The sequence below is a fragment of the Phyllopteryx taeniolatus genome, chromosome 7 (assembly GCF_024500385.1).
Source record: "Phyllopteryx taeniolatus isolate TA_2022b chromosome 7, UOR_Ptae_1.2, whole genome shotgun sequence".
NCBI lineage: Eukaryota > Metazoa > Chordata > Actinopteri > Syngnathiformes > Syngnathidae > Phyllopteryx > Phyllopteryx taeniolatus.
The window spans coordinates 30,540,328-30,558,971 of NC_084508.1; the positions used below are offsets into that span (position 1 = coordinate 30,540,328).

General features: G+C 41.2%; 1 protein-coding gene across 1 annotated transcript in view; it reads left to right on the forward strand.

Moving 5' to 3' along the window:
- Window positions 1-18,644, forward strand: part of tns3.2 (tensin 3, tandem duplicate 2) — a 45,806-nt gene that overhangs the window by 12,913 nt on the left and 14,249 nt on the right. The window contains exons 3-5 of the mRNA XM_061779643.1: window positions 4,508-4,659; window positions 5,402-5,504; window positions 5,595-5,663. Of these exons, the coding sequence (XP_061635627.1) occupies window positions 4,508-4,659; window positions 5,402-5,504; window positions 5,595-5,663 (324 nt within the window). The remainder of the gene's footprint in view (window positions 1-4,507; window positions 4,660-5,401; window positions 5,505-5,594; window positions 5,664-18,644) is intronic.

Consider the following 18,644-nt stretch of genomic DNA (forward strand, 5'->3'; position numbering starts at 1 on the left):
GTTACTGGTGATGGCTTTCCAAGTCTAATTCCTTAATATGATGCTGTCGTTGTACGTTGTAGAAGAATAAAATGATGTCGTCTACAAAATGAACATGGCTCAAATAAGCGCCGTTAATTTTTAGTCCTTCTTTTTCCCAATTGAGCTTTTTAAATATTTCTTCAAGGCAAGCTGTAAATAGCTTCGGAGACAGTGTGTCACCTTGCCTGACGCCTTTTCCTAGACTTATTTGCACTCTTTCATCATCAATTCGTATTGAACCTGAAGAATCGTTGTATATTGATTGTAGAATGTTGATACAGGTCGGCTCTATCCCTTGATTTACCAGCGCCTGCAGTATCGAAGTGGTGGTGACTGAGTCAAATGCTTTTTCATTGTCTACACAGAGAGGGATTTCGTACTCGTGTCGTTCGATTATTTGATGAACTGTCTGTATGTGGTCCATAGTATTAAAACCGCTACAAAAACCCGCTGTGCTTCACTGCATTTGATTCCCAATTCGTTTGTCCAATATCTTTGTAAAGACTTTATAAATCGTTGCGAGCAGGTTTATTGGGCGATAATTTCTTATAGGTCCATTTTATCGCCTGCTTTATGTAGCAAAATGATTTCTGCGTCTTTCCATGTCGTCGTTACTTCTTGCAAGTCCAAGCAGTTGAAATAGTTTTACAAGGATCTTATTAAGTTCGTTGCCTCCTGCTTTAAGTATTTCAACAGAAATTTTATCTAGACCACAAGCTTTTCCAGCATTAAGTGAACTAATAGCACTTTCAACCTCTTCATTCGGGATACATGGAACTGGGTCTGCTTCTAGCTTTCCAGTAATCATTCGTTGAGGGTCATTGTATAGATTTGTATAAAATTCTTTAACTCGTACGATTTCTTGGCAGCTGTGACATATCATTCCATCTGCCATTTTCAAATCAAAAATTATTTTCTTGTGGCGAATTAATGTGCGTTTAACGTTTTTTATTCCATATCCAGCTTCAAGCGTAATCTGAACAACACGAATGTTGTAAATTCTCAGTTCTTCTCGTATCTTTTTCCGAATCGTCTTGCACTATTCACCATATTCAATTATGTTGATAATGCTGCCCCTTTTCTTCATTTCTCATTGCTTTTTCATTAAGTCGAAAGGAGCTTTAGATATTCTGGAAGTTATCGTCTTTCTCGTTGATGGTGCTACTGGAGTTTGAACAATGTCGTTTACAATTTCGTCGTTGTGTGTTGACAAATCTGTGTTTTAGGATTATAAAAGCTTTAAAGCAATTAGCCAAACATATTTGAGAAGTTTAGATTGGTAAGCTTGCGCTTTAGAAGTTTATTTCGTTCAAGTTGGCAGTTGATATGACCCAAACCAATCTGTGGTCACTTCCAATGACAAATTTGTTTAGGGCGGTGCAATCCGTGAATACCGTAATTTCTCGTGTATAATGCGCATCCCCCTGCCCCCCCCCCCCCCCAAATTGTCAAAAGTCAATAGTGCGCATTATACATAGGCATAGGGGAAAATGGAAAAAAACGTTCACATTTTTTAAATTTATGTAGCCATCTAGAGGTTATTAAAATGCTGTACACTTTCATTCCAAAACGCCACCGCCACCTAGAGGTTATGAGTAAAGGGTTCAGTTTCATTCTAATATGCCACCGCTACCTAGAGGTTATGAAAAAGGTAAAGCCTACACTTTCATTCCAATATGACAGGGGTACGTATGGCTGCATATATGTACAGCTGTGCTCATAAGTTTACATACTCTGGCAGTATTTGTAAAATGTTGTTGTTGTTGTTTTTTTTTTTTTTTTTTTTTTTTAAATACGACAACAACCGGCTGGTTAGAGCGTCAGCCTCACAGTTCTGAGGACCCGGGTTCAATCCCCGGTCCCGCCTGTGTGGAGTTTGCATGTTCTCCCCGTGCCTGCGTGGGTTTTCTCCGGGCATTCCGGTTTCCTCCCACATCCCAAAAACATGCATTAATTGGAGACTCTAAATTGTCCGTAGGTGTGAATGTGAGTGCGAATGGTTGTTTGTTTGTATGTGCCCTGCGATTGGCTGGCAACCAGTTCAGGGTGTACCCAGCCTCCTGCCCGATGACAGCTCGGATAGGCTCCAGCACGCCCGTGACCCTAGTTAGGAGAAGCGGCTGAGAAAATGGATGGATGGACGACAACAACCATCATCGATTTCTTTATGGTTATATTTTGTTTAATGCAAATGCTTCTCTGAAATGATTGATAGTTTAATTTGAATCCCATTAAAATAATAATAATTAAATGTGTTTCGCTCCTTCATGTTTTCTTTAAAGAATTGTACCCATCTTACAAATTCTGCCTGGGTAATCAAACATATGAGCACAACTGTTGTTTTCTCATTTACTAAATAAAAGTAGGGCTGTGAATTTTTAAATAAGAGCAAGTAAATAAAAAGAAAGTATTACATGTTCCAATAAAGTGCTTAATTTCAGAATAATTATTTGAAAAAAAAAACTAACAAAATACAGATGATACTTAATGTTTTGATCATATGGGTAGAAGCAAAATCATGCATTGTAAAAATGCATTATACATAGGTAGAAGGGTTTTCCAGAAATTTTCAGGTCAATTTGGGGGTATTATACATGGGTGCGCATTGTACACAAGAAATTACGGTACCCCTTTGTCGTTGGACAGGAACTCGTCTATGATGCTTTTCCACGTCCAGTTTCTGTTCAATTTCTTGTTAAAGAACGAATTCATTAAGTATAAGCCTTCTTGTTCAGTAAATTCTATTAAGCATTCTCCTCTTTCGTCTCTTGATCCTATTCCATCCATCCATCCATCCATTTTCTGAGCCGCTTCTCCTCACTAGGGTCGCGGGCGTGCTGGAGCCTATCCCAGCTGTCATCGGGCAGGAGGCGGGGTACACCCCGAACTGGTCGTGATCCTATTCCGTAGAATCCAATTGATTTCTCGCCAGAGTTAAAGCCAATCCTGGTGTTAAAGTCACTCATGACTATTCAAAATTTGTGCTTCGATTTACTATAGGATAGATAGCTAGAGCTCTCAGTGCCAAGAGGCACACAAGGCCGCAATTGCGGTTTCTGTAATCGGTAGTTTATTTTTACGGGAGCAGATGATTAGCCTACTGCCCAACCACAGCGCCTGGTATTCCTAGTTAGTCTCCCATCCAAGTACTAACCAGGACCGACCATGTTTAGCTTCCGAGACCATTTCTCTCAGAAATACTTTGATGCAGGTAACGTAATTGGCGATACGTTTAATTAATAATGAAACCAACTCCAGCATTGCGTCCGCTTTCTGGTCCCCTGTAATAAAATAGATGGCCATAATTGAGAGTCAATATGGCTTCATCTTTCCGACATATTTCAAAAACTATATCCCATTTGATGGCTTCTAGGTCATGTTGTAGCGCTTCTAGTCGAGAATCATCCTTTAGCATTCGCACGTTGAGCGTGAAATAAGATTTCCTGTGTTATGTCTTTTTAGCTTCTTTCTTGCTACTTCTAAAGATTGTCTTTTGGTTTCACCTAAAATGTTTGTAGGAGTAACCGTATTCTGGTCTAGCATAGCCAAGTCCATTGTCCGTAAGCAGCCATAATTAACCCGGTGATTCTTAGCACCCTCTGCCGCCAAGGTTGTCTGCCCACTGCCATAGACAGAGGCTCTTTGACCTCCGGGGAATGAGGGCCATGCTTTTTGTGGTACTGCCATGAAGAAGATAATAGGCCCTAATTTGCCGAGCTGGCCCGATGCGTGTTGGCAGATCGCCCAAATTTAGTCCCATAGTTTTACTTACAGTTAAGCCCTTAAGCGATGACAATGCGTTGGGCATATATATATATATATATATATATATATATATATATATATATATATGTATATATATAGAGAGAGAGAGAGAGAGAGAGAGAGAGAGAGAGAGCGAGAGAGAGAGAGAGAGAGAGAGAGAGAGAGAGAGAGAGAGCGAGAGAGAGAATATAAGTGATTGAGGAAGGTAACGACCGACATTAAGTCAATATTTATTTCAGCAAATATTTTCATGTATTGACCATAAAACTAGTGTAAGAATGTTGCACAAATACAAATATATACAGTATACTGTATGTGTGCACTAAGGCTGATCACCTGTCTACTCCCAAGAATGCTTTTTTGTCTCAACCAATGTTCGACCATCTATTCACAGTGATGCCTTCTTTAGTCATAGAGTCCATCTTGATGAAAGGAACATCGCAAGCTGATAAACACACTGATAGGGATGTTTTTTTGAACGCAAGCAAACCAAACATCAGCATCTGTAGCAAGCATCACCTTAGAGTACATTTTCAATGCCACATTGGGTTATAACAGCAGTTCATGATATTTAATGTACTGGGGTTTTAGAATAACAGACATATTAGTGGAAATTTAATTTCACATAAAAACACAAAACTGGCTAAATATTATTTTTGCCTCTCACACTGCTGTTTTCCATAGCTTCACCTTTTGGTTTGTCTTTTTAACTCGTGTACAGGCTGGAAGCGGAAGAAGCAGATCAGTGATGTGACTGACCACGCTAGTCTTTGGACACTCAACACAGGTCTTCATGGTCTTGTATCAGGAGGGGAAGGACCTCAATGGTTGAGGGACTACCTGGTCAGCACTCCTTCCCATTTCTCATCACAGGTAAACAGCTAAGCAGCTCGTTTCACTAAATGGAAGCCTCCAGTATCCCAATATCACAAATGTATTTTCAGATGCATGTTAGTAGTGATGACTATGTTGATAACCAGTTTCTTGAAAAATCAAGCCTTTTTGGTGTGCTAACTGAAAGTGTGTTGCATCTCTTAGCCTCATGATTATGGTGACCTTCAATGACATTTATGATGTTTAACTCATAACACACAGCATCGTGGCCACATTCTAAGCTTTCCCTGGTAAAAAAGTGATAAGGTGCAATATTAGTGTTTGGTGGGCTTAAGAATGATAAAAATTTAGGGATGTAATTTAGAAAAGAAAATGGGTGCGATCCAATTTGATTTTGAGTTAGCAATTTTCTATGTATGTTCTAATTCATATTTCTTAAATCACACAACTAGTTACTGTTTATATGATCATTATGGAATTAAAACAACAAATCTTATGGTGCCGAAACTTGCTTAGTACTGCATGTTCTTCTCTTTGTCTCTAATTTCCTTTGAGTTGAGCTTTCTGCTCTTCTGTTTCTTCTTGAAGCTGGCTGGCATGAATAGCCTGCGTGTTTACACAAAAACACAGTCTCTATCCACACACACACACACACTCACACACACACACATCACAAGACTGATATCTGCTGGTGTGTGTGGATTTATCACCTCATAAGACTTTGGAAATAATATTGATCCTGCCCTGTCTCATTCCTTCTTCCTTGTTGTATCTTTGTAAGCACAATTGTAAGCAAAATTGTGTAGACTACAGCGACCAAAGTGATAGCTTGGAATCTGTCCCACCAACTCCAGCCTTTCCAGTGTCTCCTTCAACGCCTTATGGTAAGAAATAATGTTAACATGGAGACATCTTACTGTGGGTAGGTGTTGCTGTTTTGTGGCATCTTATCGGTGTCCTTTTTGTGTTCCCAGTGGAACACTTTTCAGAGTTTTCACATATCAGGTCTGGTGATCAGAGGGCCCAACACAGCTGGACACAAGGTAACCTTTCTCAGGAGTGTGTGACCATTCACATATGCAGCAGTCAAGCATATACTGAAGACTAGATTTTCTGCTTGACTGGTAAGGAATAAGTTTGAACTCAAACATATGCTGATGGCTGCCAAACAGGGTTCAAGAGGTGGCTGGAATGTTGTCTTGACATAACACACACGCACGCAAGCACGCACGTATGCACGCATGCATGCACGTATACACACACACACCTAGACACACACATGCACACACACACCTGGCAAGGACGTTGCTGCTATTGGTGGACAATGATGGCATGACTTTGTTTTTGGTAAATCATGAGTTGACAGCAGAAAAAAAGTCTCCTTCCTGTGGTTTAAAATGTTACAGTTGTCTTACTTTATTTATTTCTATATAAAATAAGCAAAAGCATATTTGGAGATTTGTTAAAAGCAAAATATTATGGAAAATTACTTTAGTTGTTTGTATACAAATAGTAAAGTTTCAGTGTGAATTGACACCGTATACATCTTTTGTGAGTTGCTTATTTATGAAAATATGTCTGTGAGAAAACTGTTTTGAATTTGGTCAAATTTAGATATAGTTTGGCTAATTCACACAATACTGCCTCCACTCATGTTTCTTTGCTCATGACTTGGCAGCTAGAATGGGCGAAGATTTGTCGTTTTCAAGCAATGGCCGGACTCTGTGTAAATACTACCATTATGTGAAAGTCACAAGCCATTTAAGGCTATATATAGCGTTGGAAGCACAAAGTATTGCTAGCCTACGCTAATAAGCGACACGAAATTATTCAGTGAAGTTTTCAACATGGGGTTGTGGGCATCTGTTTTTGGCGATGCGACATGCACCGCATAGAGGAACACACACGTGTAATTTGGCAGCATTGAGATTAAGTGTTGTTTCCATTAGTGGATAGTTACTGTATTGGATCTCCTCCCGAGCTCACTTGCATGAGACAGGGCTGCCCTTTTCAAATTTGGTTGAGTTCCGTGTGAACAGTGTGTTATAAGTCTTAATCTTCGGCATATTTTGACGAAAGCATGCCACAGGCAGAACAGCTGATGCTGGATGTCTAATAATAGTTTGGGGTGATAAAGGAAGGCCACCACTGACAGGATGTCCACGCACATCCTGTTCTAGAAGGGATGGGGGATCAGGTCTTTTGTTGCAGGGACATCCGGAGGGACCAGAGTGGGAATTTTCAGTTATGTCAGAAATTAACTTGAGAGTATTAATAACAATATTGAATTGGGTATGGTTTGTACTCAGTTTTGCATTTGACTGAATAGACATACTGCCAGTCTCACAGTGCTTTATTTGAGAACCATTTTTGAGTACTGCCCAGAAGAAACCTTACATATAAAAACAAATTAAAGCTTCAACTGAAAATAACAAAATAGAAAAAAAATTAAAATGGCACTGTTGAATTCCTCTCTGCTAAACTAGTGGCCAGTGTAATACCGTATGCAAGACAAACAGAGACACATGGAAATGAAGAGTTGAAATAAGGAGTTTTGTCATGGTAATATGGCATGACTCCTTCTTGTGACTGGTACCAAGTCAACCCTTAGATCATTCAGAAGGTCTAAATTTGCATCGCTGAATAGACAATAAGTCACGATATTTTTTGTTTTGGTTTCGTTTTACATTTCAAAACTGTTTACACGAGTGGAAAATGTCTCCCTGCCGCTTCTCATTTTGCCTGCGCTAAGATGGCAATGCTAAGAGTGCTGGTTTGCACGCAAAATCTGCCAACGCAATACATCTCAGGTTTGATTAATCTTACGTCCGAAAATAATTTGCATATACTCCAATTTCTTGTGTATCTTTTTCTTTTCTGAGGGGTCGCCACAGCGCGTCATCCTTTTCCATGTAAGCCTCTCCTGCATCCTCCTCTCAAACACCAACTGCCCTGATGTCTTCCCTCACGACATCCATCAACATTCTCTTTGGTTTTCCTCTAGCTCTCTTGTGTCAGAGCTCCATCCTCATCATCCTTCTACCAATATACTCACTATTTCTCCTCTGGACGTGTCGAAACCGTCGAAGTCTGCTCTCTCGAACTTTGTCTCCAAAACATCGAACCTTGGCTGTCCCTCTGATGAGCTCATTTCTAATTTTATCCAACCTGGTCACTCCGAGGGCAAACCTCAACATCTTCATTTCCGCCACCTCCAACTCTGCTTCCTGTTGTCTCTTCAGTGCCAGTGTCTCTAATCCGTACATCATGGCTGGCCTCACCACTGTTTTATAAACTTTGCCCTTCATCCTAGCAGAAACTCTTCTGTCACATAACACACCTGACACCTTCCCCCACCCGTTCCAACCTGCTTGGACCCGTTTCTTCACTTCCTGACCACACTCACCATTGCGCTGGACGGTTGACCCCAAGTATTTAAAGTCCTCAACCCTTGCTATCTCTTCTCCCTGTTGCCTCACTCTTCCCCCACCACCTCTTTCATTCATGCACATATATTCTGTCTTACTTCGGCTAATCTTCATTCCTCTGCTTTCCAGTGCATGCCTCCATCTTTCTAAATGTTCCTCCACCTGCTTTCACTGCTTTCACTGCTTTCCAACATCATGGTCCAACCTCATCTGTCAGCCTATCCAACCTCATCTGTCAGCCTATCCATCACCACTGCAAACGGGAAGGGGCTCAGGGCTGATCCCTGATGCAGTCCCACCTCCACCTTAATTTCGTCTGTCACACCTACAGCACACCTCACCACTGCTGCCCTCGTACATTATATTGCCCTGTATTATTCTAACATACTTCTCTGCCACTCCAGACCTCCGCATGCAGTACCACAGTTCCTCTCTGGGTACTCTGTCATAGGCTTTCTCTAGCTCTACAAAAACACAATTTACCTCCTTCTGACATTCTCTGTACTTTTCCATCAACATTCCCGAGGCAAATAATGGATCTGTGGTACTCTTTCTAGGCATGAAACCATACTGTTGCTCGGAAATACTCACTTCTGTCCTGAGGCTAGCCTCCACTTCTCTTTTCCATAACTTCATTGTGTGGCTCATCAACTTTATTCCTATATAGTTCCCACAGCACATCACCCTTGTTCTTAAAACTAGGCACCAGCACACTTTTCCTCCATTCCTCAGGCATCTTCTCACACGCTAGAATTCTACTGAACAAGCTGGTCAAAAACTCCACAGCCACCTCTCCTAGATGCTACCATACATCCACAGGAATGTCATCTTGACCAACTGCCTTTCCATTTTTCATCCTCTTTAATGCCTTTCTAACTTCCCCCTTACTAATCATTGCCAGTTCCTGGTCCACCACACTTGCGTCTTCTACACTCCCTTCTCTTTCATTTTCCTCATTCATCAACTCCTCGAAGTATTCTTTCCATCTATCTAGCACTCTACTGGCACCAGTCAACATATTTCCATCTCTATCCTAAATCACCCTAACCTGCTGCACATCCTTCTCATCTCTATCCCTCTGTCTGACCAACCTGTGTAGATCCTTTTCTCCTTCCTTAGTGTCCAACCTGCCATACATGTCATCATATGCCTCTTGTTTGGCCTTTGCCACGTCTACCTTTGCCCAATGTCGCATCTCAATGTATTCCTTTCGCCTCTCCTCTGTCCTCTCAGTGTCCCACTTCTTCTTAGCTAACCCTTTTCCTTGTATGATTTCCTGTACTGTGAGGTTCCACCACCAAGTCTCCTTCTCTCCTTTCCTGCCAGAAGATACACCAAGTGCTCTCCTGCCTGCCTCTCTGATCACCTTGGCCGCAGTGGTCCAGTCTTCTGGAAGCTCCTCCTGTCCACCGAGAGCCTGTCTCACCTCTTCCTGAAAAGCTGCACAACACTCGTCCTGTCTCAGCTTCCACCACATAGTTCTCTGCTCTGCCTATGTCTTCCTAATCTTCCTCCCCACCACCAGAGTCATCTTACACACCACCATCCTATGCTGTCTAGCCACACTCTCCCCTACAACTACCTTACAGTCGGTAACCTCCTTCAGATTACATCGTCTGCACAACATGTAATCCACCTGCGTGCTTCTACCTCCGCTCTTGTAGGTCACCCTATGTTCCTGCCTCTTCTGGAAAAAAGTGTTTACTACAGCCATTTGCATCCTTTTTGCAAAGTCTACCACCATCTGTCCCTCCAAGTCCCTTTCCTGGATGCCGTACTTACCCATCACTTCTTCATAACCCCTATTTCTTTCACCAACATGTCCATTACCAATCACCAATCACGACTCTCTCGCTCTGTCTGAGATGCTCAGAACTACTTCATCTAGCTCCGTCCAGAATTTCTCTTTCACCTCTAGGTCACATCCTACCTGTGGGGCATAGCCGCTAACCACATTATACATAACACCCTCAATTTCAAGTTTCAGCCTCGTCACTCGATCTGATATTCTTTTCACCTCCAAGACATGCTTAGCCAGCTCGTCTTTTAAAATAACCCCAACTCCATTTCTCTTCCCACCTACACCATGGTAAAATAATTTAAACTCTGCCCCTAAACTTCTAGCCTTATTGCCTTTCCACCTGGTCTCCTGCACACACACTATATCAACCTTTCTCCTAATCATCATGTCAACCAACTCCCGAAATTTTCCTGTCATAGTCCCAACATTCAAAGTCCCCACATTCAGTTCTAGGCTTTGTGCTTTCCTCTTCTGTTTGTGCCGAAGAACCCGCTGTCCACCTCTTCTTCTTCTTCGACTTCGACACACAGTAGCTGAATTTCCACCGGAGCCCTGCAGGTTGACGCCGCCGGTGGCGGATGTTGTTAACCCGGGCCGCGACCGATCCGGTATGGAATTCTTTGGATGAACGCTCATATTTGTTTGGCAAAGTTTTAAGTCGGATGCCCATAGGGCTGCATTACTCCAATTTCTTGTGTATAATACGCTTTTTTTTTTGTAAATAAAAATGCATCAAAAGTCAATAGAGCGTATTACACATAGGTGTAAGGAAAAAAAGTGTAAAGTGTAAAGTTTTTGCATGCACAAACCTTTAGAAAATCAGGCCCAAATTTGATTCTTTGGGAGGTAATTTTTAAGATGATGTTAATACAACCCCAATTCCAATGAAGTTGGAACATTGTGTTAAACATCAATAAAAACAGAGTACAATGATATGCAAATCATGTTCAACCTATATTTAAACGAATACACTACAAAGACAAGATATTTAATGTTCAAACAGATAAACTTTATTGTTTTTAGCAAATAATCATCAACTTAGAAATTTATGGTTGCAACACGTTCCAAAAAAGCTGGGACACGTGGCAAAAAAGACTGAGAAAGTTGAGGACTGATCATCAAACACCTGTTTGGAACAACCCACAGGTGAACAGGCTAATTGGTAACAGGTGGGTGCTATGATTGGGTATAAAAGGAGCTTACCTGAATTGCTCAGTCATTCACAAGCAAAGATGGGGCGAGGTTCACCTCTTTGTGAACAAGTGCGTGAAAAAATAGCCGAACAGTTTAAGGACAATGTTCCTCAACGTACAATTGCAGGGAATTTAGGGATTTCATCCTCTACGGTCCATACTATCATCAAAAGGTTCAGAAAATCTGGGGAAATCACTGCATGTAAGCGGCAAGGCTGAAAACCAACATTGAATGCCCGTGACCTTCGATCCCTCAGGCGGCACTGCATCAAAAACTGACATGAATGTGTAAAGGATATCACCACATGGGCTAAGGAACACTTCAGAAAACCAATGTCAGTAAATACAGTTCGGCGCTACATCCGTAAGTGCAACTTGAAACTCTACTACGCAAAGCAAAAGCCATTTATCAACAACACCCAGAAACGCCGCCGGCTTCTCTGGGCCCGAGCTCATCTAAGACGGACTGATGCAAAGTGGAGAAGTGTTGCGTGGTCCGACGAGTCCACATTTCAAATTGTTTTTGGAAATTGTGGACGTCGTGCCCTCTGGGCCAAAGAGGAAAAGAACCATCCGGACTGTTGTGGACGCAAAGTTCAAAAGCCAGCATCTGTGATGGTATGGGGCTGTGTTAGTGCTAATGGCATGGGTGACTTACAAATCTGTGACGGCACCATTAATGCTGAAAGGTACATACAGGTTTTGGAAAAACATATGCTGCCATCCAAGCAACGTCTTTTTCATGGACGCCCCTGCTAATTTTAGCAAGACAATGCCAAACCACATTCTGTACGTGTTACAACAGCGTGGCTTCGTAGTAAAAGAGTTGAACAGCTGAAGCTGTACATCAAACAAGAATGGAAAAGAATTCCACCTACAAAGTTTCAACAATTAGTGTCCTCAGTTCCCAAATGTTCATTGAATGTTGTTCAAAGAAAAGGTAATGTAACACAGTTCTTTTTGGAACGTGTTGCAGCCATGAAATTCTAAGTTAATGAATATTTGCTAAAAACAATAAAGTTTATCAGTTTGAACATTAAATATCTTGTCTTTGTAGTGTATTTGATTAAATATAGGTTGAACATGATTTGCAAATCATTGTATTCTGTTTTTATTTATGTTTAACACAACATCTCAACTTCATTGGAATTGGGGTTTTATGTAACTTCTTGACTTAGATCCATAAGATTTCTACCACTCATATTCGGGGTAGAGGGTGGGCTGGAGCCTTTCCCAGCTGACGTGTGAGAGGCGGGGCTCACCCTGGACTGGTCATGAGTCAGTCACACTGTAGCTCAGGGCTGGGAAACGGTTGTGCAAAAGATGAACATGTCACCTTTGGACATCTGTTTATTCATAACATAACAAGGGTGATATTTGTGATGGTATTTTTTCCTTGAAAGGTTGCCTGTGTTTATTGTACACGTGAAGAAGAGGATAGAGGCAACAATACAAGTATGACTTTGTCTGTACCTTTTTTCAAATGGCTGAGCTGTTTGAGAGGGGGAAAAAAGACCCTTTATTTAAATAGACAATGACTTCCTGTTTAGCACTTTAAAGCCAGTTGACTGTCTGGGAAAGAATTTGACCCTTCGGGACAGTTAGATTCCTGATTGCAATTATTTTCATGTTTACAGTGATGACTGTAATTAAAAGGGAACTGAGGCAATGGCAATGTGAGAAGTAATTACTGAGCTTAACCCCGCAGCAGAGTTCCACTGTATCATTACAAGAACAATTACATTGTTTCAATATTTGTCGGTATTTTTTTGTATGTCGCAAATTTAAGTGTTTCATTTCTATTCAAAGCATTTAAAAATTAAGATCGGCACTATAAAATCCTAAAAACATAAACTAAAATAGATGTTCTTCGTGGTCAGTCTGAAGGAATTTGGGCCTACTTTCCATTGAAAGGTGTACATATGTAATAGTGGCTTTCAAACTTTTGCCACAGGACTGTATTCCAATTCTACCCATGTACTGTTCTAATGCTATAACTACTCGAGGGCTGATTGCACCAACATAATGCTGGATAGAGAGACACTAATGAAATTACAGCAAAATCAACAAGGATTGAGTTGTTTACAGTAATTTCCCTTATGTACTCATGTCAATTAAAAAAAACAGAGAAGAACTCTGCCAACGGAAATAGGGTTCAGCCAAAGGAATGTCAACAGCATAAACTAGAGCTTTTGAGCTTTAACTTGGGCAGATAGTATGCTCAGACAAACACTTGACTGTCTGAACCTCAGAGGTTAAAGGTCAGGAGAAAAGAAAGTAAAGGGAGTTGGCTTCGACTGCTTTCACTTCTTCAGATGTTTGAATTGTTAAATTGACAATGAAATAAGTGACGGCTCGGAGTGCTGTTGTCAATTCTGAACAAATTTACAGATCATTATTGATATAATGAGAATGCTATGGTTAAAACTAGAGCACAGTCTTGAATCGCAGTATTTTTGGTCAGCAGTATAAAAACACAGGCATCATGTAATTCACATATATGTTTTTTTTTTTTTTTTTGTATATTTCTACAAAATCCAAACACAAATGTTGGATAATCACTGTAAGTATTAAGTAAGTATTGTTAAAAGCGCTTATGTTATATTTCCATTTTTCACTCACAAATGAAACAAACATTTTGAAAGATATTCCACAACAGGATCAAGACAAAATAGAATTTGGGTTTTCAGTTATATGCTTTATTTATATTCACATTGTGCAAATGAAATGCAACTTGACATATCAGCATTCTGATTATATTTATATTTATTATATTTATCATTGAACAACAATATTTGATACATCACCAAATGATTTGCTCAAACATGAATATATTGTTATTTATTAATACAGGCACTAAACAAACATCTTTTAATCTATTAATTTTCTTCAACATTTTTCCTATTTGTGGGTGGCGTGAGTAAAGCCCAGGCAAATGGACAGTGGTCCATTTCAGTTCATTTTCTGTGTCATAGGGGTTAAACACAAGGCAGATGCATTCACTGAAACAAAAGTGAATGTAACACAATTCTGTCAGGCGCTTTGGGGAGAAATGTATGATGTGCTAAGATTTGACACATGGCAGAAGACATGGTCAGTTTGTGTCTTCATGCCATTGTCTCTGTGTTGGAGTGGACAAACATGCCCTAACAGAGAAGCCGTAGAAGCCCCCAGATGACCCACCACCCCCACCCTCCCCAAATCACCCCCTTTTCTCTCTGTTGCCCATAAAAGGCCACATGTAGTAACCTTTGAACCCCCCACCCCACCCGTAATTCATTCTGATTGGGGGAAAATGCTCAGTGTCCGAGAATGAACAATGCTCAGTGGTCAGTCAGAGGAAGAGGGTGGAGGGGAGGTGGATTTTCGTCTGTAACTCTCAGTTCTCCCTCCCCTTCGTTGTGTCCCGTCCTCCATGGAAACACAGAAGTCGAGCGGTGTCCCAACAAGTAGGAACAGAGAGCTTATTTTTCCATCTGTGGGACGAAGGAATTGGCCATGGCGGCGCAACGATCCAGCCCCTGAGAAATTGTTGCGTGAGACGGGGTCCAGTTTCTTCTTAGTGTACTGAAGTGAACAGAAGGAGAAGAAAGTGTGGTTGGAGGGAGTGCTCCATTCACACTGGAAGCCAGACTGTACAACACAGAGAGATACACAAAGAGGCAGGGATTTGGGGGCAAACAGGAAACCTGCATAGTGTCATGACCGCGTCGCTTGGTATGTATGTGCTCATACGTACGGTATGTCAGCGATTCCATTCCCTATCCTCTTATTATTCCTTTCTCTCTCAAGAGGCATTTTCATTCTCTCTTATATTCTCTTCTTTCCGCAACATTATAGAGTATCTCTCTGTGAATGAGTGTAATTTTAAGAGTTTTTACATTCACACAAAAATTGTCTTCATTCTTCCAAGACTGCTCAAGTAGAGGACAGATTTAGGATTTATTTTATGCAATTCCCCTTGTTTTTAGATTGCACGTGCTTTATGCAGTTGCTCGCATTTACTATTCTACAGAATATCGCCGCTTGACATCTATTTCATGCTTAGCTTGAACTACTCTAGCATGGTGATGTGGTTTGTTTCAGTACTATGTTCATGATCTCATCCTTTTCAAGGCTATTTTGGGTGATAAATTGGTGTTAAAATAAGGGAGGCCATTACCTGGCCATTACATTCACAGGAATTGAAGTTCTGATGGATGGAGAAAATTCAGTTCCCAGGTATATGGGTGTGAGTCTGTAATTTGTTCGGGATTGTCCAGTTTAGTCGTGTTCGGCCACATCTTTCAGCCTAAGACGTTCACTGCTATTAATTTGTCATAAAGATGCATTAAATTCCATCCATCCATCCATTTTCTGTACCGCTTATCCTCACGAGGGTCGCGGGCGTGCTGGAGCCTATCCCAGCTATCTTTAGGCGAGAGGCGGGGTACACCCTGAACTGGTTGCCAGCCAATCGCAGAGCACATACAAACAAATAAACAACCATTCGCACTCACATTCAATTTAGAGTCTTCAATTAACCTACCATGCATGTTTTTGGGATGTGGGAGGAAACCGGACTACCGTGAGAAAACCCACGCAGGCACGGGGAGAACATAAAAACTCCAAACAGACGAGGCCACCGTGCCGCCCCTGAATTAAATTATATAACTATTTGTGGACATACAGTAAACAACTGACAACTTCATTTTGCACTAAGATAGCAAGACAACAGGAGTTTTATGGTGACATCTTTCAGAGCATCTCAATTGAGCAATGCTCATGACTGTTACTGCTCTAGAAAGGAAACTGTATACAATTGGAGTTAAACTTTTCCATGCAGTCATCATGGGTATGATTATCATATTTTTTAATAATAAAGTCACTTTGAATTACTGACCTTGAAACCTGGAGTTGTTTAGAAATGGCGCCAAGAGACTTGGCGGGTATAAATCTAGAATAATCCCTCTTAGATCCTCACTGACTTCCCATTGTTCTGAGTATTGGTTGTTGATCCAATGAGTGCAAATTGTTTGTTGGAGAAACTAGCAGCTGCAATCAGTCATGATCAGTAACAAGAAGTTAATAGGGCTTGACCTTGTAAAGTTAAGACATTCTAGAACCTTGACCACATTAAAAGATTTAGGTAAATGTATGTATTTGATCCTGTATGCATAATTTTGACCCTGTGTGGATTAGAGAACAATCAAAAATGTATTAAATAGGGAAAAAAACGGATCGGGCGGCACGGTTGACGACTAGTGAGCACATCCGCCTCACAGTTCTGAGGACCGGGGTTCGAATCCCAGCCCCGCCTGTGTGGAGTTTGCATGTTCTCCCCGTGTCTGTGTGGGTTTTCTCCGGGTACTCCAGTTTCCTCCCACATCCCAAAAACATGCATGGTGGGTTGATTGAAGATTCTAAAAAGGTGTGAATGTGAGTGTGCATGGTTGTTTGTTTGTATGTGCCCTGCGATTGGCTGGCGTCCAGTTCGGGTGTACCCCGCCTCTCGCCCGATAGCTGGGATAGGCTCCAGCATGCCCGCGACCCTAGTGAGGATAAGCGGAACGGAAGATGAATGAATGAATGAAAAAACGGATCAAATATATATGTTGTAAATTCATTCCACCATTGTATACTGGATGTTGAAGTGATGCTACTCTGCTTCCTGAGTACTGTTGAGGTGCCCTTGAGCAAGGATCAAGATAATGTCTGTGGTGTGCAACACAAAAATATAAAGAGCAAAGTAAGTAAGATCAAGTCCTCTTTCAGTTGGCTCGTCATCAGACCCTAGCTTGGCATTTGAATAGCCTAACGGTCATGGCGCAGATGTGCCAATCATTTCATCGGCAGTTATATAATTTAGCCCAAGGAACTCTGCCTTGCAACAAGCGGATTTGACTTGGAAAAAGAATATGAGCATTTCTTTATCTTCACCTCTTATGCATCTTATAGATCCAGTAACTAGGTTTTATGCTGAATTATGAATGGTTGTTGTCTAGTGATTTCTTGCAATGACATTGGAAGAGTATTAGACATTTTAAAACAATCACATCAAACTAAGTGAGAAAGAAGTATACTGTATTATTAATTTATCCAATAAGCGTTTTAATTGTAGTTTTTACTATTGGACACCTACCTTACGTATACAGGATGTCCTCGAGTTACGATGTATTCGACCTATGTTTCGACTTTACGACGCCAGTGCCTCGTCCGCCATTTTGTCCCCAGTACCATAGTGTTTCTGCTTAGCTCGTGCATAGTGCTTGTCTGTTTGTGCGCCGGGAGTATCTTTGCCTTTTTCGCCCTCCTTTTTTTCACACTCTCAGCAGTAATGGTAACTACAGCATCTTGTTTTTTTTTTTATTTTAATGTATTTTAGTTTCTTTATATGAAGTGTTAACCTTTCCTGCTACGGTCACCTGACCGTGGTCGGGAGACGCAGGGGTCAACTCCCTTCTCTCGTTGCACAGCTGAGCTGGGTGGTGGCAACAATAAGGGCCGATTTGCTGCTTTAATGGCTTTATTAGCTCCTCTGCACATTCAACGTCAACGGGTTCTTTGCTAATCGCTACTCTTCCCCAGTCGCCATCACTACACTCGCCACTGTACACACTCCCACCTGCGCGCACCCCTTCCTCCTTCACAGTCCCATGTCACTCACACATCGACGCACACGCCCACACACACTGAGCTGGCTGTCACAATCACGTGGGACAATACCCGTATTTCAACGTATATTTCGACTTTAACGGTGAAATCCGACTTGCGCGGAAATTCGGGTTACGTCGCTAGCGTAGGAACAGAACTCGTTCGTAAATCGAGGACTTCCTGTATATCAGTTGTTATTGAATCCAAACTGCGTTCAAGAACAGTCACGTTTACCGTCTTTGATTTAAATGTATTTTCCGGCATTAAAAACTACATATATTAAAGCTTTAAATTGTATTTTATTATTATCATACTTTCCTTTCTTCAACCAGATGGAATAAAGAAGTGCCTGCAAACTAAAATTGTAAGGCCCCGTCCTCCATGATTACCTAACCAGATGGGCAAAGACTCAGGAATTTTTAATCTGCTGAAAAACATGGTCAAATGTCTGGAACCTTTTTCCATGGAATTTATTGACTCTTTTCATGGATTTAACTTGAAGGCATTCTACTACGTCATCAATATAAGCATGAGTTAGTTATTGTCTCTGAATGTTTTGAAACAAAACAAACAAAAACAATCTGTCAGCAAGACACGAATTCAGATGTTTGTGATGGTACAATTTTGATTGACAATTATTTTTTTCTGGCCACTTTATGTCCCATCACCAAGTTTCCCATCTCTCATATGGGTATGATTCCTTACTCTCTCCTCAGCTGCCTGTAACTTGGCCTCCTGTCTGCCACGCAGGCATGCCAACAAAGCTGGCTGTCCAAACACCAAGGGAGGACAATGGAATCTGATTTACACATGCCTACTAGTGTGCTCTGTTGGATCACTTGGCAGTTTTGAATAGGAACAGGAGGGAAGGCACAGCAGGCACTGAGCTTGATTGACTTTTACTGAATTTGGGTCATCCAAAAACTGATCGCACTCTGTTGCAGTGCGAACTCCTAGGAGAAAGAATTT